General features: G+C 44.2%; 1 protein-coding gene across 2 annotated transcripts in view; it reads left to right on the forward strand.

The window, feature by feature from the left end:
* LOC118324456 (rho GTPase-activating protein 21) overlaps positions 1-22,113 on the forward strand; it is a 77,901-nt gene that overhangs the window by 5,724 nt on the left and 50,064 nt on the right. Inside the window, exon 1 of one of the 2 annotated variants that reach the window (XM_035656845.1) lies at positions 3,939-4,218. The exons of the other annotated variant lie outside the window; for it this stretch is intronic. Coding sequence (XP_035512738.1) covers positions 4,135-4,218 — 84 coding nt within the window. The 5' untranslated portion in view covers positions 3,939-4,134. Of the gene's footprint in view, positions 1-3,938; positions 4,219-22,113 lie in introns of those variants that run through there. 2 annotated transcript variants of the gene reach the window in all.

Here is a 22,113-nt window from a genome sequence, read left to right on the forward strand (position 1 = left end):
GGGGGGGGGGGGGGGGTGCCACCCTTTTTCTTTTTTTTCTCATCTTTTTTTGTTCTCCCTTTTGCCAATTGGCTCAATGTCACAGCCTCTTCTGCCTGGATGCCCCCGTCCCTCCGGAAAAATAAAGGGAGGGCTGAATGAAGATGGTGAGAGGTAGGAGGTTGGGGGGGGGGGGTTGCAGACGCAGGCAGACAGGCAGAACAGAACCAGTCTAATGCTCAGTGAGGCTGAGACGCTATCCATTACACATGCCCAAGGCATCTCCGTCAAAACACTCGCCCCACTATCTGGCTATATCTCTAGGACATGACATACACTAGTCAGGGGTGTGTGTCTGTGTGTGTGAAGAGCATAAAGCACTCCGTTTATCTGCATAACTAATTTCTCAAGGCGATATTCACCATCCTCCACAAGTTAGGTAATGGCTGGTAGATTATAGATATAGGCTGCAGCCATGTAGCATGTTCATATCTAAAAAACCATACATTTGAGATAATGGTAAAAGTACACACAGATTTACTTTCTTTCAGCCATTTCCTGCAAGATAGCTGTTCCTGTGACTCCTGGAGGCACTTTTTTCCTTCTGGATGTAAAACTGCATAAAACCACGTGTGTATGAGCAGTATTTGTTTTTAATTGAGCCCTTATGTAACAGGGTGCTATCAGGACATATCTTAACCCGCTGTGTTAGTGTGGGCTTTGAGGTCTTGGCAGGAAACCACATTATTTCCTGTCAGCGTCAGCAGTGGAAATGAACAAGGGCACCCTGATGAAGGAATGATTTCATGAATGGATTTCAGAGAAGCCACCGAATGGCAGAGCCACTCTGTTCTTGGAGCCCCAGTCTCCTCCGATTGGCTGTGAAGGTTCTCGACTTCGAGACTGAATTTATAGCTAGTTGTGTATGACAGCAAATATAATTCCCCCAAATGTACCACAAATGCCTAATTGTAGGCAACCAGTTATTGCTAGAAAACCCACTGGGTTTATGTCATCTGAGAAAAGGCCAACACGCTGTCAGAATTTTGGGTTATTTGGGTCAAACATGGCGTGTAAGAATGTGAAAAGGGAAATCCCAGCAATAAAGTTTTACTCCTTAAACAAACACATTTTGACATGTGGCGCCCTCAGTGCTAATGGGAAGATTCCTAGTTCTGAAACTAATAATTGATCTATGTGTAGACAAATAAAAGTGACATTTTCCTGCTCCTGCGTCAGTTTTATATCCTGAATTTTATATCTTTGACTGTTGGGTGGAAAAACAGTGGATTCTGGGAACTTGTGATGGGCATTTTGACCATTCTCTGACTTTTTAAAGACCAAGCAATCATCAGAAATGAGATTGGCAGCTGATACACTTGACTTCTACCTGCAGTCTTAATGAAATGGACTGGACAGCAGTGGATAAATCTGAAATAACTCTTGCTTCCTCACTGAATTTAATAAGCCGACTCGCCATCTCAATAAGCTTTAGGTCCCCCCATGAGTTGTATATCCCCGCCTGATGTCCTCATCTATTTATTGTCAGTGAAGTGACGTAACCTCTACATCTTTAAAACATGCATGCGCTGCCTGTGGATACTGTGGGAGGGTGTGTGTGTGTGTGTGTGCGTGTGTGTGTGTGTCCTGAGAGAGCGCCACGAGATCCATAACTCAGAATTGATTGGATTATATTGGCTTCAGCGTGGGGGCAGGGCACATGCTTTTACTGGGCCTGCGATGGGTGCCGCTGCTCATACACATGTTGCTGAATGATGTCACAGCTCTTTATTGTGTAGATGTTATTCACAGACAGTTGTATCTTATTAAATTTTCAATTATTCCAACATGAGATAATTTGGACTGAAGCGATGTTTGCTATTTCCAAAATAGCGGCACACATTTAGAACAAATTGTAGCACTTTGTATAAAGAGATAGACGCTGCATCGAGAGTATTTTATAGATTTCATGATAATATTTTGGTGAGCTTTTTCATCTCATTTGAAAAGTAGTTTATCATTTGGGGACATTGCCCTGCATTTAGGTGATTTGTTAGATTTGCTTGGCCTGGATGTTTTTGCGAACAGTACATCACTGTTGCAGGTCTTGGTAGAAGATTTGCTCGTATTAATCCCTTTGACTTCTTAAGCACGTGTAATGTTTTGTTTTGAGCGTAAGATGGCATAATGTGGAGTTTGAATGGTTTCATTTGGAGAAATCTGGAGACAGCCGGGTGGTTTAGACTGGCATCACATTTGAATAGTCTCTGAGAACTTGTCTTGGAGGATGTTTTTCCTCCAATATAATAAATGCAGAACAAGATTTGTAGTTTGTCTGACTGAGGTGTTGTGTTGATAATGGGGAACACTCTGCGGGTTTAAGTTATGGGGGGGGGGAGCAGAGGAGAGCAACGAGTGATCTACTCTCCAACTGCTCTGTTGACAGTGTGTTGTGGGGCCCAGGGTTGCCATGTCTGGTCACTGAGTGTGGCCGGTGGGACTTGGCTGACCTTTCTGACCAGACTGTGTGTGGAGCCTCCTGACCTAACAGTCTGGTGTCTGTATTATCACTCAAGTTGTCTTTCCCCTTCTTTTTTGTCATATATCTATCTCAGATATGTTTTCCCAAAAGCTTTGGTGCACAACAACGCTTTGCATGACAGAGCTACTGCTGCTGAATGAATGCTCACAGCTACATGATGCTGTACCTGTGCAGTTACTGAGTTGTCACAGTGATGTGGGGGTTTCAGATGGAAGCTTTCGTGGTCAGTTGACATCCTGGGGATCCCTGTAATTTGGAGAAAGAGGGGGATAAATAAAAGGCTGGAGTGACACATAGTACTAAGGCGTTATTAAAAATGTATGAATATTTTAAACCACACCTCAGGCTGCTCCTTGCTTCTAAGTGGTTGTGGCGTTTCTCATTTGAAGTGAGCTCAGAGCATCTCACTGATGAAGCCGCCTTCAAGCGAATGTCACAATCACAACCATCTGGATGTCATACAGCATCAAAGGGTGGAAGGAACATAAACAATCCCAGACAACTATTTACTGGCATCCAGTAGTTTCACTTCATGCATTTCCGGCACATTTCCCAAACCCAAAAGCTTGATTTCTTTGACATCCCGCGGCGAGAGGAAGTCTTTAACTTGACGTTAATTTATTTACTGTATGAGAGCCGACTTGAGTTCTTGCTTCGCTTGCAGCAGTGGGGGCTGCGGCACTCCTCGCCTTTTGTCGGGGAATCTTCCCCCTGCAAAGTAGGGTAAAGATTTTTTTGCAGAGTAATGAAATAAATAACTCAGGCGGGATAGAGTCCCGCATTGCCGGCAAAGTGCAGAATCAGTCAGGTTTGGAGTTAGAGGCAGAGAGCTTGCACAGACCTCTCACAGGATCGCACAGACACTTAAAACCTCGGGGCGTTGCGAGCCTCAGGTGTATTCTGTGTCCAGAAGAGTCAGGGAGAGGAGAGGGAGAGAAGACGGACGTTACTCACCCGTTATATGTCCTGCATTGCGGCCTGATGCACGATGATTTAGAGTGAGGCTCCGCCGCTCTGATTCTCAGCCTGCCTCAGCCTGGTACCGCTGCAGAGACGAGCACAGGGAGGCACAGCCAGCTGCAAGGAGACATCATCACAGGAAGAGACACAAAAAAGAGGGAGTGTTACCGACACGCAAAGGCAGATGACAAGAAAAAGGGCATCGTCTTTAGGTCTTCGACCACTGGTCAGTCTGCATTCTGCTGCGTAACCATGGTGATGCCTCTCCTGTCGATAACCAGGTGGACATTCTTTCTCCGACCTGCTGATGACCCTTTTTTTGCTGGATCCCTCTCTCAAAGGAGCTTTTTTTTTGTGTACCGTCTAAGATAATCCTTTTTGCGGCGCATGAATCATTAACATATTGCTAATGAAGCGCGACTGGGCGATGGCCACGGCGGAGAGGATGCCCGCTGGGCTCGCAGACGGGCACGGAGATGCACCCTTTGCCTTCTGCTGACGATTCCCTCTCGCCCCCTTGCACCCTTCTCTCCGTCAAGGTGGCACCGAGGAGCGTCGCTGGCAGCAGGGAGCCGCCGGGCACAGCAGGGTTTGATACACACAGCTGAGGGTCAGGCGTCTGGGCAGCTCGGATCTCTTCAGTACAACGTAAAATGGCTCATCTTAAAGTTCTTGACTGTATGATTAACAACAACTGGAGTCTGATCTGTGATCTGTACTGCGCCTGGAACAATCAGGTCAGTTTTCTCTTTGATTTTTAAGCAGCTTATAGGACTGACGGGGCAAGAGCTGTATTATTATAGTTTGGCTTCTTTTGCCTCTTTTTGATAATGACAGTAGAGCTTGACACAAAGGTCCCAGGTCGAAATCAAATGGGACAATTTGATTACCATATATAATATACTGTACATCCTAACAACTAGGCCACTACAATGCCCCAGTAGTTTCTTATCATATGGCAAACTGGCAGCTATTGGGGTATCAAACAGGACAGCCTTTCCAAACACCAGGATACCCTATATAGCTCTTACAGAGGTCATAAAGTAATAATATTGTAAAGCATCCTACAAGAGGTTTTTCTACATGTGTCTCCCTGTAGATGTTGGTCACCCATCCTCACCCTTTTAATCAGCTTGCTTTCCTCCCTGTCCCCTATTTCTCTCTGGAGTTCTCCAGGAAAGGCATCCCTGACATCTCATGTATTAATAGCCAGCATTCATTCAGTAGTGCAGTGTGGAACTGGAGACTCTGGAGTGCAAGGCATGCTGACCTCTGAGTGTCCCTGCTCTTGCAGACAGAGTGCCTCATGCAGCCTCAGGTGGCTTAAGACTAAACTTGATTTTAGAAAATCAGTCTTATCAAGTTATTTAACAAGTGATTGTTGGACTGAAATCTCTCTTTCTCCTGGCTCCAATTCAAATCATCGAGCAACAAGTATAACTGCATCAAAAAAACTGGTGAAATTATTCACCCCATTGGCAGAACTTTGGATGCAGTCTTAGATCAAAGACTGGCTGGTAAAATCCAGTGGAGGATGTCCATTTCTAATGGGATGGGATGTTAAGTGCAAGGGTGCAAAGGTCGAAGCCTTTCTATGTTCAGAAAATGGCGTATTTGCCTGTGAATCTGAGCATATGAATGTGGACGTTCTCTGTATGATACAGTGTTCTTTGTGTATGTATCTTGTATGTGTCCTTTTGTCTCTATATGCACAGAAGTCAACTTGGCACCCTTACTAACACTTCATATCTCTGACATGCTTTTTCGGCTTTTTTTACTGGAAACTCACACAGACGGCTCATTGTTTTGTACATTTTTTCCCCTCTCCCCTTTTTCATTTTGCCATGGAATGCCTGATGTGAGGAGTAAAGAAGTCTTGCCGTGTCAAGCATTGCGGCAGAGCTGCTCTCTGGTATGCCCCTTCCCCTAATTTAATTTTAGCCGTGCTGAAAATTGTTTGCGTCCCAAGCCGAACTGATAGGCCTCTGTTTCCAGAGAGCCTCTGCTGTCCGAGGCGCTGAAAACGGCCTTTGTGTGCCAGTAGCACAGCACAGAGAGCTCATGAAATATTTACAGGCTAACACCTGGTGTGAGACACAGAGAGAGGAGCCAGGGAATCAACAACACTGCCACCAATAAAAGCAAGGCCACAGCTCTATTAATGGGTTAGCCTTTTCGGTTTGTTATTGTTCGATGTTCAGGATTCTCATGAGCAGTGGCATTCATTTAATATTCAGTGAAACAAAGAAATGAAAAACAAACAGTCACAAAACTACTTAGAGCTGAAGAAATAGCTGATTAATGGATTAGTTTATCAGCAGAATAATAATTGTCAACTGTTTTGATGATCAATTAATCGTTTCAGTGGTGTTTAAGTAGAAATAGTAAAAACAAAACTTCTCAAATGAAAGGTTCTTTACCATGTAAATTGAAAATATCCCTGCCCTAACACCAACATATGATAGATATAAGATATGAGACTTTTAAAGGACACCATACTCAAGCTATAACATTTTTAAGTGTCCATTATGGGGGCTATTCGTTATTACTAAAACAATCATAGATGGCATCCATCTATGATGTCCCCAGGTTGTTGTGTGTGTTCTTAGATATGTCTGAGTGTCCCCACTTTGTTCTGAGGAGTCATTTTAACATGGCACTAGGGGGTTAAACAGGAGACTCTATGTGTCAGAGGGCGCACTGTCATGACCCTACCCTGTCACAAACCTCAAAGAACAACCAGGATTAATAATTCATTGATGAGGAAACCAATTATACAGGGCTTTGCTGGCATCTGGGTGAGGGGACCCTGGGGACTCTAATTGGCCCACCTGCTCTCTGTCTCTGAAGGGTTGGCGGGTTGAGGTGGTTGGTTGGATGTGATGGTGGTGTGCATGTCCTCTCTTTGTTTGGACGCCTCTGGCTCGGAGCTTTAATGTGGGGGGATGGCCTCCTCAGTGGTGTATTGGTAGCTACCTCAACTGACATCACTGATGGACCACACCCAACACAGCAGGAAGGCAGTGTGCCCTTCAGTGCTTTCACAATTACAAGGCAATCAAGAAATACATTTTTTTTAATTATATAATAGGAGGGCTATAGGCAGTGATTATTTTTATTGTTTGTCTTGCAGAATAGGATGAAGAAAAATAGTCAGTTTTGATTATTGATTCATCTTTTTGAGTCATTTTTTAAGAAACATTGTCTAAATTGTCTGATTTGAGCTGTGAATATTTTCTGGTTTTGTCAGTCCTCTATGACAGAAAAGTACATATGTTTGGGGTTGTGGACAAAACATGACATTTTAGGATGTCACCTCGGGCTTTGGGAAGCAGTAAACAAAACTGTTCACTTTAATTTTTCAGTGGTTTATCGAGCAAACAACTAATCGATTAATTGAGAAAATGATCGACAGATACATTGATAATAAAAATAATCGTTAGTTGCTCTGGAAAATTGAAATTAGCCAAAAAAATGACTCAATAACTAAAATAATTGTTAGCTGCAGCCCTACGCTAAACTAAACTAGCATAATACACCAACATACACTAGAGTAGAAAGCCACCCTTGGGCTCTTTGTACTCTTGTAGCGAACCCTTCTTTGGACTGTGATTTGGGCCTCTGATGTGCATCAGCCCACTTTTGTCTGGTGTCTCTCTCTGTCTGTCTGTCCCTTTCTCTCCTCGCTCCTTCCATCTCCATTTCTCCTTTGTGGAAAGGAATTCCAGGCTGTTGGCCCGCACAATTCCCCGGCCATTAGCATATGAAAGCAGCCGAGGAGCAGTGAGTGAGGCGGGAAAAAGGGAGGGAAGGAGAGTCATAAAACTTTCAAATCAGTCCCAAGCAGACATCAGAACTTTAATCAGCCTCATGCTAGCCTCATGTGCTGCCTATGTGGCCCATATTTCCCTAGGGAAGTCTTTTATACTCTAATGCAAAAAGAACAGAGTTAGTCTGCTCTTTCTGTTTCATCCTTTTTTTCGTTTTATTCATGGCCAGTGTTCTTTGTTCAACTGTGACAGTTTCAGCATGTCAATGATAACTGACAAGCTTATCTTTTCAGCCCCTGGCAGCACTTGTCTTCAGCCCAAACCTTGACGCTGATATTGCCCCGCTCCTTATACAGGCATAAAATCAATCAATCTAAAGAATTTGCTTCGCTCTCTTGAGATCTTAATGTGGTCCCCAGACAAAGCCATGTCCACATGGCATTGTAAGGTGGATAAATGTGAAAATGCAGTGTATATTTGAAAATGACTTGACCAGAAAGGTGTTTTCCGAGGTCTGCTTATTCTGCCGAGTCTTCACTGTTTAAACCTCTTTTCTGTCTCCTCTACTCTGCATGATCAGGGTTGTATTTCATTGTAACAGAGCACACGACTTACTTAAGTACTGATGCATGCATTTAAGGCTTGAAAGAGAGGAAAAGATGCATTTTGAAATTCACACAGTTCACTGGTGAACAAATAAAGCATGTGTTGTGTCAGTGAGGTAGGATGTACTGAGGCATGAAACTATGAAGTAATACCTCCCACTGAGTCAGGTTAATGTTTACACGCAGAGGGCAGCTTTAAGTTCCGTTACACAGATTTATCTCGAGATACCTGAACCTCTGACCGGCACCCTTTTTGACAGGATCTTGTTACATGCAGCCATCAGCAGTTATTGGAGGCACAAGTTGTGATTTTGTTAATATTACACTGATTTTAAGCAGCTGAACACAGGAGACATCTAAGGTTTAGCTATCGGAGTGTGTGATAAACCAAAGGGGGCTTACATAAACATGTTAATCCAGAAGAAAACTAAATAAACGTAGAATAAGAGTCACAAATCAATATTGAAATGGCTAGAATGCTTTAATGAATCAGCTTGTTTTTACTCGACTTTATAAATAGGTCACATTTGATCCACCAGCACTAAGAAATGAGAGATATCCCTCGTGTGGCTACTATTGCTGTGTCATTGTCACTCCATAGAGCCGCAGACTACAGGGTTTTCTTCGCTGGCATGGACTCGGGGAGTGTCTGCCCGTGGTTGTAAATTCGAGCCGAACTGTAGTCCTCAGCAGTTTGGCTGAGTTTGTAGTGAAAAGCGGCGTGAACAGAATGCTGATTCACCTCATGCTGCCACAGTAACCCCTCTCTCCCCCTCCCCACGCACTCACACAGACACATAATCCCTGTGACATATGTGCACAAACTGCAGTAAACATACAGGGAAGCTGTTTGTAAAGGTCTGTCTGTCTATGGCAGAATTACAGATAACAAGCTGAGGAGAGCGTCTCCGGAGGTTTGGCTCAGCGAAAAACCTAAAAACACCTTGTCCTTGGGGTGTAACCTTGGTAACACAGAATAGGATGGCTCATAAAGGAGCCTTTCTTCATTAATATTTTCAAGTACGTTATTCTATGGAGGCCAGAGAATAGAAAAGGAGAGAGCGAGAGAGAAAACAGCGAAGGATGTGAATAAGAAGTAGCTGGATGCTGCTGAGTCTCCTCGGCCCGGCTGATGAAAAACTGGCTTGGAAAAGATGCAGCTCTCTTTGGTGCAATGCAGACAGGGCTGGGAGGAGCCTCGCCAGTGGGTGGAGCTGTAAGTGCATGTGTGTGTAATAGCGTGTGTTTGACTGCGTTTGTTCGAAGGTGTTGTTTTGTTTTCATCTATAAGTGTTTACACATTGGCTCTCTTGCCCTACCCTCCTAGGCTCTCTCTCTCTCTCTCTCTCTCTCTCTCTCTTTCAGGTTGTAAATATCACCGGCACACTGCAAGAGAAGGGTTGCTATGGTGATTCTTTTTTTTTTCTTTCTTTCTTTTCTCATCGTTTGAATGCCAGGACCGCCACTGTGGCGCATGGCACATCCAAACTCGATCAACCTACTAAGAGCAGTTACGTCATGCAAGACAGACAGAGGGTGGAGCAGGGGGAATGAATAATCCCTCTGCAGAGCCCTGACAGAGAATCCATAGACCACTGGTGTGTGTCGGTCACCCTCTCTACTACTGCTATCAGAGCCCGTCCTCCACAGTCTCCTTTAGCTGTGATGGATGGATCAATAACTTTAGGAGAATCGTTGGCCTTGCAGTATGGTTTTAAAAGTCTGAGCCACCTGGTCCTTCTCCTGTGCTTCCATCTGAGCCCAGCATATTTTCCTGTTTTCCTCACGCAGCCCTGAGGCACCTTAGTAAAAGTAGCGTTAATTGGCTGCCTGTTCAGTGCCAGAGCACACGATTGGCCAGGCACAGGCTTCCCCGTGATACAGACAGCGATAATGATGCCCTCTGTCCCGTCCTGTCCCGCAGCAGCCAGCGTGCACACGCCGCTTTGTTCTGATGTTGATGAGACGCTACCACATTAGCATTCAGAGCACCTCCACACCTAGGGTCCTCTCACAGTGTGACAGTGATGGGCTGAGCCCTGATTTACTAATCAACAGTGATGAATTGCAAGCAAAAGCAATCTGACATTGTCACAGGAGAGGTCACCAAAGGAAAATGGTGCCAAATTTGCTATTTTTGCTAAACTGTATACCTCGCCGCCCGCCCTAGGAAATCTATTCCGTTGCCATTGTCTGTCTTTATAACACAAATGACATCCATCTGTTTCTCCCTCGCTGCTCCTTTGGCTTTTATTTTTTAAAGGGGCCTGTGCGTGCAAGCCAGAGAGAACGGCTCACTCGTTGACTTCGTGTTTACTGTGGTGATGGAGAATGCAGTGGACACTCCCTCTCTGTTGAACGGGACCCAGGGATGATTAGAAAACAGTCTGATAAAGAGGGGTGCCAAGGGAAAGAGAGAATGCAAAGGAGACACGAGACTAAAGATTGAGATCCTAAAGTTGAGGGTTTAAAGTGCTGCGAGGTGCAGCGAGAAGGGGCAGTAACAACGGACAGGAGATGGAGGGAAAGAGGAAGAGACGAGGAGTATGAGGTTTTTATTGTTTCCAGCTGGGTTTGGGTGTGGTCATCATGGCCTGGAGACCCGCTGTGTTCAGCTCTGCTCCGAGTCCTCCCTCACAGTCTCTGACCCATCTGCCAAGTGGCTTCCCTGCGTGTCGTTGTGCGTCCGCATATGGTCCTGCGCGTGTTCGACCCTAATGGTGATTTAATTGTGTTGAGTGATATTATTATTTCACGTTGGGATGTTTGCATTCTGAGGGTTGCTGTGCAAATTGGAGCCGGTTGAGGCAGTGTTAGGGTGCAGGTCACACATGAGCTGCTGCGGGAATCAAACTGATGCCGTTTCCATTACAGGATGAGATATTAGGAAACCCAGCAAGTGGAATATGTTTCTCTAGGCTGTAAATCGAATTGGACACTGCACGTTTTTTTTTTATTGTTTGCTGTGACTACCGTCGGTTTTCGACATGTTTTATTTTCTGTTGAGGGTCAGCTGAGGTAGTGACAGGGGTGTAACTGTGTCAGCACTTCCTGTCTAGGCTGGCATTTATTCACATTGTCATCAGCGTCTCCTCTTTCTATGACCGGGAGACAAATTACTCATAACATTTTATGACTTTGCATATAAGTGAGTTAAATGACATGCCTGGTTTCAGTTTCCCGAAAAGCAACAGACACCTGCAAATAAATGAATACTTAAAAATGAATGTGAATGAAGACATTCCTTGTTATTGTGTTGCTCCGCATTTTGAATATAATTCAACACAGTGTACAAATGGGATGGAAAAAGCAACAAATATGTCCAGAACAGCAAAACATCCAAACAGTTACGGGAAGAAAACAGGCAGCCAGATGGACTGTGAAAAGGCTCCATTAGTGAAGACGCCAGTTAACATGGCTTGAATTGGCTTTTACTAGCCAAACTAAATTATAAAGCATGGGTTTAATTACATGACATGATGCTACACTTAAAGCAGTTGCTTTTGTGATCACATTGACGGATAGAGTGTGACAAAAGGGCCATTTTTTTCCTACCCTTTACAGGATTTAGTTTTGTAATGTATGAACGATAATGTAAGTGTCTCTGACAGACATGTAGCTACAGTACTTATAAAAGGTCCGCTTCAAAACCAAAGTATTCTGCCCCTCACCGCACAATCCTCCTCTGGCAGCCTTTTGGTGCAGTCCTCGGTCGTGTGGTTTTTCCTCTTCTCTCATCGCTTCATTATTCAATTAAGCAGTAAAACACATGTTAAGCTTAACATTAACCGCACGGAGGATCCCCTATTGGGACGAGAGCAGTAAAGATCAACCGTGGGTTTGTGTATCATGCTCCATCAGCAGCGATGAGACTCAGTTTCTGGTTTCCATTTGGACCTCCGGTGGACAAGGTTGATGCCGCGCAACGGGTGCACCTAGTAAATACCTTCTGGTTTGGAGGGTGAGACTGCAAAGAGCAAGGTTGCCAGGTCTGGAGTGGATGAAGCGCAGATGGATGGGTAGAAAGCCAGGAAGAGACATTTTAGCCTAAGTGGAGGAGACATTTGGTTTTTTACTAGTTGTGGTTACTGTAGAGGTTGATGACTATGACCCTAAGCACTATGTCTGTATTAGCTTGTGTGTGTCCATGTGTGTGTTTGTGTAGAGGCTAATGGGGTCAAGAAACAGGAGGGTATAAAGCTGTGATTCAGGTGCAGAGAAGCTCCCATTCAGCCCATCCCAGCAGTCCCAGTGGGGGCATCCATCAGCCCCAGGGCTTTTTCTTCTCTCATTTGATTGATTGCTAACGACTGACACCAATGGACATGTGGCTGCACACGCACATACATGTGACACAACACCCACAAATGGACGCACGCGCCCATCAGCACGCAGAGTATCACGTAAACATCGTAGAAATTCACACACCTCTTAGACACACTTATTCAGGGCCTTTCCACAGTCTCAACATTCCTCTGGCCGTATCTCACCGAAGGCCCCAACTGCTTTTAATCAGTCGGGTCACGAGGCACTCCAGATGGGCCTCAGCGTTGGGTGGGACTGCCGCGGACGTGGTGGAGAAGGAGGGGGGCTCGAGCTCGTAATAGTCAACATATTTGTGCCCCCTCTCCTCTATCCTCAACATCCCCTCCCGTCCTGTATTGCGTCACCCTCCTCAGAGACCCGTGCTGGACAGCTTGAGCTACACTGGCCCTGCCATATTCAGCGCATGCTTTTTCTAAGGCTCTCACTTTTCCAGCGTTTTACTAGCTAACATTTTCCATCGTCAGACTGCATGCTCCGAGTGTTTTGAAAAGAGCACTGTGTGCTTTTGGAGAGCGTCAACGCAGGATGTGCTTTTACAGTCTGAGGAAAGATGTAGGTACATTGCAGGTTTTTTTTTTCCTCAAATGTCTGCAATATTGAGTTCACTGAGTACAGAATGTCTTGATCTTGGACATATAAGAGAAAATATGTGCAGAATGTGCATGGAATTTCTTAGCCCAGTATGTGTCAGCCTAATCAGAGCAGGAATAAGACTTCATGGATGTACCAGCATTGTTTTTTGGTCAGCATCCCACAAGTCCTATCTAGTTAACATTGGGGAAGAGGACAAAGTTGGGGGAAGAAGAAGGAGATATTGTAAAGGAATCCTGAATGTGAAAGCGCAACCAGTCCAAAAGATCAGCAGTCCAAAGCTAGACCATGTTGGCAAGAACTCTTTTGGCAGGTGTAATATTCACTTGCATAGCAGCCCAAACAACACACAACATGCACGTAAACACGCAGGGTAATTTCATCTCTTCAGTTGTTTAACTGCCACAATAGCTGGGCTTTGTCAGCATGTCATTATACAGTCTCGTGCTTTGATTCCCTTCCGTGTTCAATTTTGCATTGACAGTGTTTACGGCCGTTACCTGGATACTGTAGTACTAATCTCCCCTTTCCTCTCTCCCCTCGTCACCTTTCCCACCGACTGCTGAGGTCTCACGTTACGGGGGCTGACGTCGCCTCACTCTCAGCACAGGCCTGTTGGGTTAATACTCACAGGGCGCGCTCCCTGGGTGAAGGTCACAACACATCCGTACTACAGGAAATGTCTGGGATCGTCTCACATATTTTGAGCGGAATGCGATCTAACATAGCACTGGGTTGTTCCTCAAAGCTCATCCCCAGCAGAGCGGTTCCTGTCCCCATACTGAGAGTGGGGTTTAGTGCCGAAATGTGGCACGACTGTCTGCCCCGTGATGCTCAATTGGCAGGCAGAGTAAGACGAGAGTAAGAAGTCGATTCAAGAACATGGGATCCCTTCCAGTTTTATGGGTAAAGAGCAAGCTTCAGTCAGCTCTGAAGTCCTCAAGAGTACTCTTTTTTGAGACTGTCCTCCCAAGAAAAAGGACAGAATCAGTCATCTCAGTGCGAGCCCCCAAAAAGACATGTTTACGTTCAAGTAGCAGATGAATTAATTATGACGAGAGCAAAGGAAATCAAGTGACGTTGTTATAGAGCGACAAAGACTGAGTAGGGGAGGAGGTCTGGGGTGGATTAGCCAACAAAATGTCTTGGCTTTAACATGGGAGACAGCTGTTCTTGTCTCATTTTCAACCACAAGTCAACGTTAATAAGGTCCCCTCACATGAACAAAGTGGTCACTTTAACCCAAACCACGAGGTTTCCCTGACCTAAACTCAGGATTTATCTGAACCCAAACCCTTATCTTTCCCTAAACCTAACCCAAGTCATTTGTGTTTAAACTAAATGGTGTTGTCCTGCCAAAAACGCCCTTTGTCACTCTAAAGGGAATGGACATACCACATATTTTGTTGTTTAATTTGGAGGTCTTGTTTTTTGAGGGGGTTTTGGTTGCGAACTCATTTCTGACATTAGGGTTTTGCAGCCAGTTTCACTGCAGTGAAGGCCTCATGCAGCAGAGCAGGGATACAGAGTGACTTCTGCCACTATTCCTGACCTGATGGTAGAACATTCCTGTCGATGGGATTGACTGAGTAAGGTTTTGCTCAGTTTAGCAGCTGATCTCAGCTCTCCTAAAAGGATTAGTGTTGTATCTTTAAGGTGGACATTGGGCATCCCCTTGATGGTTGCAGCTTACAGTTGTCTGTGGCCGTACGACTGGCAAGCTGTCCCGCACTCACCTGCACTCTTGTCCATAGACGCGATTTGCGCTGGCCAATTTAGACTGGCAAAGTGCTAAACTAATGAGCTCTGGATTTAGCTAACCCCCTGCTGCTCTCTCTCTGTCTCTCCTTGCACTTTCTCCTTGCTAGCCATTTAATCATGACTTGTTGCCCTATCAACAATCCCCAGCCCTCTTACTGCTGCCACTTGGCAGGTTGATGGCCACTTCAGAGACGATCCATGTACCCCATCAAACTTGTTTGATTACTACTACAACTACTTTTGCTCTCTGGTGTCATTTCATTTTTCTTGGCTGGGGGAGTCAGACAGGTGAAAGGCAGGTGATGTACTACTACTTTTTATGGGAGGATACATTTATAGCTAGAAAGAAAAAAGGTTTTGTCTGTTTGATCAGGGTAGATCTGATGAGTCTTTAAAGTCATTGAAAGCCAGACATTATATGAATGAAAACACATTTCTGGTTTGAGTCTGTTACAGATTTATTGCAGTATTTCTTTTTTTTGCCAGGATCTGCCCAAGTAGCAGCAGAAATACTGCAGGTTTGTGAATTAAAAGGCGTGTTTGCTGAGCAAACACACAGATACCCACCCACCTGGTCTGAGTCAGTGCAAAATGACATAAAGAGGCTGTGGCTTCATCTGTTTAAGTCTCCATTAAGGCAAAGTGTCTTGTCTGGTGTTACTCACACGTGACCTTTCACCTTTAGCCCTAACCTTGAAACCTAATTCCATTTCACTTGCCAGTAAAACGCTCTGTTACATGCATGTCAGCGCTCTCCACCTCTGTTCAGATATTATGTGTGGGTGCCATTGCATGTGTCCTCTCCGTCCCCAGTAGAAATCATCCACTCTCCCGCCAACAGATTAGAAACAGATTTAATGCTTAATCAGTTGCTCTAATTCAGCCCCACCACCATCACTGACTTCTTCTCCTACATGACAAACACACACACACACGCACACACGCACGCACTGCTGCCCCTCCTCCCACCCACATGAGCAAGTGGCAGTCAGTGGAGTTTGCTGGTGAAGCCATCTGGCCCTCAATCTGGGCTGGCAGTACCACCAGCAGCCCTTTCTCTTTCCCTCTTACAGTAACACTTAAGCTCACACATCCCAGCGCAAACAATCGCTGCTGAGTCACAGATTCAGACACCTTTTGTTCAACTAGTGCGTGTGATCCTTCTCTATTGTTATTTCTTCGTATGGGTCAAGTTACCTTCTTTCTCCTGGTCTTCAGTTTGTTTGTGTTTGATAGCTGTTTCTTCAGGAGACAGATTGTGTTTATTTGTATTTATTATACATTACATATGTACGTGCAGCATGTGGTTACATTTTTGACTGCTACAGGGAAAGCAAAGAGAATCTGAATATTGCACTGCAGTGATTCGAAATGTTCAGGAAGTAGATTTAAGAAATGTTATTTCCAGCACTGCTGAGGTAATAATTCTCACAATAAGCTGTATCTGTGTCTCACTTTAGATCCAGTTGTGCACTAGAGCATGTAATGGGCTCCTGCTGGTGGTCTTAAATATGTGCCCCAGTCACAGAGGACTCTTCTTTAACACTACGCTCCAGCTTATTCTCTCATTGTACATTAAAAGCAGAGAAGCAGTTCCAAATAGTGCGCCAGCTATAATTTCGATCGAGCGGAAACAAAATTAACAGTGAGTGGCCATTTATCTTTATCTGTCTCTTTGAAATTGATTTGGGGAGTTTGTAAAAGCTTCTCAGATTGTATCAACAGTAGCAGGAAGTGTTTATGTCGTCCTCCAGTCTCCTTTAACTGGCATGACAGTGTTGTCGGCTGTGTTTGTTTGGCAGTTTGGTGTGTGAAAACGAATCTGCACCGAACATGTAGTGATAGTCATAACTTGGTGAAAGTAAACTTTCCAGAGGACATGTCAATGCACGGTGTTTCCCTCCCCGATTGGTTGACACAGCACCATGAATTGTCCATATTTACACATTTTTGCACATGACCCCCCTAAAGCCTCGTTCCAAGTCTCAAATGTGCTCGAACCGTGCATTCACACCAGCATGACATAAACATACAAAGAGAGAAGTACTCATTCATTTCAAATGAGTTCTGGGAGATGAGCTATGACAGAAAACATCTGGCGGAGAGCCGTCAGAAGACCTGGCGACGTGTGGTGTAGCTACGGCTAATTAAACAGCATCGTATTTTCTTCTGCTGGAAAATGTCATACAAGAGTAGTGCTGATGGCCCCGCTCTCTGTCTGTGCTCTCTGTCCCCGTATTATTCACAAATTGAACACATTTTGTAAACAAGCCAGTTCAGTGTCATTAGGAACATGAGATATGCTTTCAACCAGCACAGTCTTCAACACATACTTACTGTATCAAAGGTCCACCTATTTTACTGCCGTGGTACTTTTGGCTGCCCCTTGATGTCAGACACCTACCTGATGTAAGTGCACCGAGCTGAGTAACAGTCTGGGCTGGTTGAGACATTTATATACAGTTAATTATGTATTGGTTAACACACATACACTGTGCCTGTCAGTGTTTTAAATATCTTCCATTGGTGGAAAGCTGCATCTTTACAGGGTATATACTCGGGGCAGCATTAACAAATCTTAAAATCCTTTACAGTTGCACTCTTGGCATTTAGCTGTTGAATGAATCCATAGGAACTGACTTAGTAAGTCAATGTCATGTTTTAGGTTATTGTATTGGTGACTGATAGGAAAATCTAAATCCCTGATTGCCTTCTAATGACAAACTAGACAAGAAGATGTGCCCTTGATGCAACAATAATGTTTTTTTTTTTACTCTTGAGTGGTTAAGTGAAGTCTGTGATGGGAACATTAATCAGTAAAGACCACTCATTTATTATTAAGTGGTTCCTATAAAGAGTTACTCATCAGTCAACTTGGACTCATTTACCCTAGATTAAGAAAATACAGACAGACAAACACACACTCACACAGAGCGCCGATTCGTCAGGCCTGCGGCTTCGGGGTCTCGGCCCCCCTGGACAAACATGGGAGGAAAACATTCCAGCGAGTAATGGCTGAGCTGCTCCACACTGCGGGGAGAGAGGTGGAGAGCTAAATAGTCTTTTCTTCAGCTCATCTGGCCCAGGTCCTCATTACATAACTGGGTTTTGTTGGACAGACACATGGAGAACAGGCTTAAGAAAAGCAGGGACTGTAAAGAGCCTCTGATGTCAGCCGTTAAAGGAGATGCTGCTTGGGTAAACAGTCAGCACTGAAAGAATGCTTTGATCCAATTTGAAATTTGTGTGATAGGCCTCTTGTGAATGAAACAAGACGAGCTTTTCAGCTGGAGATTTCTGTCAGTACGTCACATGTGTCTGGCTGCTTGTGAACAAGCAGTTAAACGCCATGCAGCCCCAGAGCCATTCTCCGCCAAGCGACATTGGCACTCAGCTAAAAGACGACATTCTTCTCCCCTCAGCTAATACAGGACATTACTGTTGGGTCACACCTGCCCCGCCCTGTATAAATCCCATGTCTGTCTGTATGTCTGCAGCAGGTCACATGAACTCTCTTGAACCCCACCCTGAACGGCAGTGCTGGCTGACGTTAGCTATAGCTACGCACCGTCCAAACCATTTTTCAGCTGAGTCCATCGTCTCTTGGGGCTTTCTCATTATCTGTATTCCCCGCTTTCACCCGGAATCCGAGGCCTTATCTCATTCACTACTCCTGGCGCCCCTTTTCTTCCGAGGACACTGACCCACAGCATTCAATTTTCCGTATATTTCTGGATTCCCAGCTTCTTGCGTCAAGTTCTTATCCCCGTCTTTCTTCCCACTCGTTTAAGCTGAGTCCTACACGCCAGGCCCCCGGCCCCAGACTGGCTTCAGTGAGAAATACCAGCTAACATTAGAGAGCAGCTCAGACAAGATGTAAAAAAACAACAACCTCTGATTACAGTCGTGTTGATCCACAGAATTACTCGGGCCATTAGTCAGACCTGCATCCTCTCAGGGATGCAGCCAAATGAACTCAAAGGAACGCTTTTCCCCGCAGCAACACGAAAGCTGCTGACTGACAGCCCAATGCATCTTTTTCCAGAAAGACGAAATGAAACCGTGTAATTCCCTAGGGAATCTTGTTGGGTTTTCTTCCATCCATGATATCTTATTTTTTTTACTTCCTACATCACAACTGATAAGTAGGACTGCAACCGATGACTATTTACATTATCAACTCATCTGCTGGTTATTTGTATTCACAATTTTGTCTATGAAATGTCCAACTGTCCAAAACCTGAAGATATTTGGTTTACAACAATATAAATTAGAGAAAAGCAAGTGCAAGTATTCACATTAGCGTCATAAATATTCATTATATATAACTTCACGTCTTCAAAATGACTTCTTGATTATCAGAATAGTTGTTGATTATAATTCAGTCCTCAACTAATCAACTAACTGTTTCAGCTCCAGTGTTTTTTATTTCCTAAGCAACACATTGGCTCCACTGAACCAGATCTTAACCTCCCTCCCCACAACTCTGTGGGTTTGCAGAGTCTTTACATCCAAACACCAGCGTGGTCCACTTGATGAGCGGCAACATGATGTCACCAAGTGAGTTTATGGGCGTGCATGTCAGCGTCTTAATTGATGAAGCTGCTGCGGCTAAACTCGGAGGTCTGATGAAGCGCACTGAAGGCTGCCTGCAAAAACGGGGGAGTTCAGAAGACACACCCATTGGCAGGAAAGTGAAGGATGAAAGGAAGTGGATAAAGGGGGATGGGAGGGCAGATCTGCAGTTTGGACGCCAACTCGTGTACACAGAGGAAAGCACCATGGTGTTTTCCAAGGACCATCATTCCTCTGTCCGACTCTACGGGCCGCAATAAGTGCACATTTTCTTGAACTCTTCTTCTTACTATTTGTCTGTTTCTCTCATTTTCTCTCTCTCTCTCCATTCTCCCTCACAGTCCCTCTCTCGCTGGATCATAATAGTGGTGTAATTTACAGCTCTTGGTCAGCCCGGGGCTGTGTATGTGTGTGTGTGTTGTTTAAAGGGCGTGTCCCCACAACCCTCATCAGTGTTGGCTCCAGTGCAGAGAGCCTCTCTTCATAACCAATACCAGATCTGTCCCATACCAAATCTGTTACAGTCCACTGAATGCCTTTACAAAAACGCAATGGCAATAGTATTGCTGATTAAAATGTGTTTTTAGGTGGACCAGAACAGAATATATGCAGTACATCCATAAAGCTAGAGCACCTAAACTCTGTGGTCATAAAACAATAAAAAAAATGCCCATCACAATTTCCCAGAACCAAAAGTGATGCCATCAAATTGCTTGTTAGTCTGACCAACAGTCAAAAACCCAAATATATTGAATTCATAATGATATAAAACAGAGAAATGGAGCAAATCCTCACACTTGAGAAGCTGGAACAAACAAGTGTTGGCACTTTTGCTTGATAAATTGCTTAAACATAAAGCATCAAAGGCGGTTTTGATTCATTTTCAGCCAATTGATTAATCATCTAAAGAAAAAAAAAAAAAGTCTCATTAAAGGTCCAGTATGTAACATTTAGGAGGGTCTAATGGCAGAATGGAACCTAATATTCATAGCTATGTTTTCATTAGTGTATAATCACCTGAAAATACAATAAGAATCATTGTGTTTTGTTAAAAGCCTGAAAAGTGGCGAGAGACAGTGTATGCAGACCCATCCTTCCTATGTAGAGCTGTGTGTCAACCCTCTATCATGTGGGATGAGTTCCTGCAGTAATAATTACAATCAAGAGAATCGCAGCTGCTGTTTTGGCTGGCGTGTTCAGCAGCATACTGTAGGAACACATGCTACAGCCGCTGCATGTAAGAGGGGTAAACACGAGATTGTCAGACATGGCAAAGGAGTTCATATCAAGATGAATATTTCATATTCCATTACGCTGTAAAGAGTATTTTTAGAGCTTGGAAGCATGTCTCCAGTCGCTTATGAATTTTAAATGGCAGTTGTGAATATTTCACCAGTCGACCAGAATAGCTGGGCTGGATGCAAGAGATGACATGTTTGGTATTTCCTGGGATGAAGTCGAAGGTGTTCGCACTCTCTATACTAGCTTTTGTATGTCCGTAGGCCTGATGAGGAATATTTTTATGATTTGTGAAACTATAGATTATTTTTCAATTGTCCTTTGCAAATTCAGAGTTATTCAGTTTATAATATTAGAAACTGAGGAATGGGGGTTTTCTAGCAGTTGAAGACGCGTATCATGTAATCGCAATGTTCCAGGTTTGATTTCAACTGTGGACCTTTGTCACCTGGGCTTGCGTTACCTGTCTCTCTATACTGTCATTATGCAGGCAAACGCCATCAAATGTTTTTTGTGCCATTAAGGAGACACAAAGTATCAAAGTTGCCAGCTGGAATTGGCGAATGTTTGGCTTTTTTGCTTGATAATTGACTTAAACAGGTAATCAGTTACCTTAATTGGTGGCAATTAAGTCTCTGCCATCTGACTGCTTCATTGATTGGAGGCTGCTGAAATGAGCGCTGTTCTCCCTCCATGTGTGTTGTCACCCATAGCGCTGTAATTATGCGTCCGTCAGGCATGCGTCTGGAATGATTGGACCCTCCACACTTTAGCCTCCCCCCTTAGTCTACAGCAGTCCAACCTCAAACCTCAGCCAAGGGAATTCCAAGATCAACTTACACCGCTGCTATATGGGCTCTTTATGGAGCGCACGTTGCCTAACGGCAGTGTCACAGTTTCTTAAAAGGAGCCTTTCAGATGGCTGGAAAACCTGAGTAACGTAGTTTACATTTAGGGTGGACAGGTTAGTCTATATGTCCTATTCTCGCATTTTAGTAGCCTAGCGTCTCGAATCAGGTGTTTGTCTCAGTGTCTGATTGATGATGTCTGTGTGGAGTTTCCAGACATGGGCGGTTAATGGTATGAATGGTATGAATAGTGGTGTCTTATGTGGGGTGAATCCTGCTTTACTTAGGGGTTTTTCAGCCACTAGATTAGAATCACTTTAACACATAAACCCTGTGTCTGACGCGTTAAATCCGTCCCATTCATAAGGACTGCTCTCCCAGGTTAATCCCTGGTCACTCACGCAACACCTGCTACTGCTACTGCAGTTCAGACCCAGGCCTGCTACAGCAAAGTTGTCAGCTTTAAGTTTATTAAAAGTGGTTGCAGCAGTGCTTACACTGGAAATAGCATATAGCTGGCAGTGAGAATGAAATGGGAGTTATACATTTTATAGTTTTTTATTAGAAAAGATCAATTCAACTGCATACACCGTACATGATAAGGATTTAGAAGGGTGCTATCAGGGTTGTAGTTATTGCAACGAATCATTATTTTTATTGTCAATTAATCTGTTGTTGATTTTTCTGATTAATTAAAGTGGAACTCCAATTTTACACATCAAAATCTGTTTACAGGTCTTTTGGAGTTAGTGTCAGTGTGGGTTGGGTCTAAACGCTTAGCTACATTAGCCACTACTAGCATAACTCACCCATTTTTCAGTATTTTTATATTTTTCAATGAATGTATTTCCATATATTTAAAAGAGGCAGGTGCATGATTTTGGGTCATCTCTTGTCTGATGCCCAACTCTTATTCT

This window comes from Morone saxatilis, unplaced genomic scaffold (genome assembly GCF_004916995.1).
Source record: "Morone saxatilis isolate NCDOM2014 unplaced genomic scaffold, NCSU_SB_2.0 Contig0, whole genome shotgun sequence".
Lineage (NCBI taxonomy): Eukaryota > Metazoa > Chordata > Actinopteri > Moronidae > Morone > Morone saxatilis.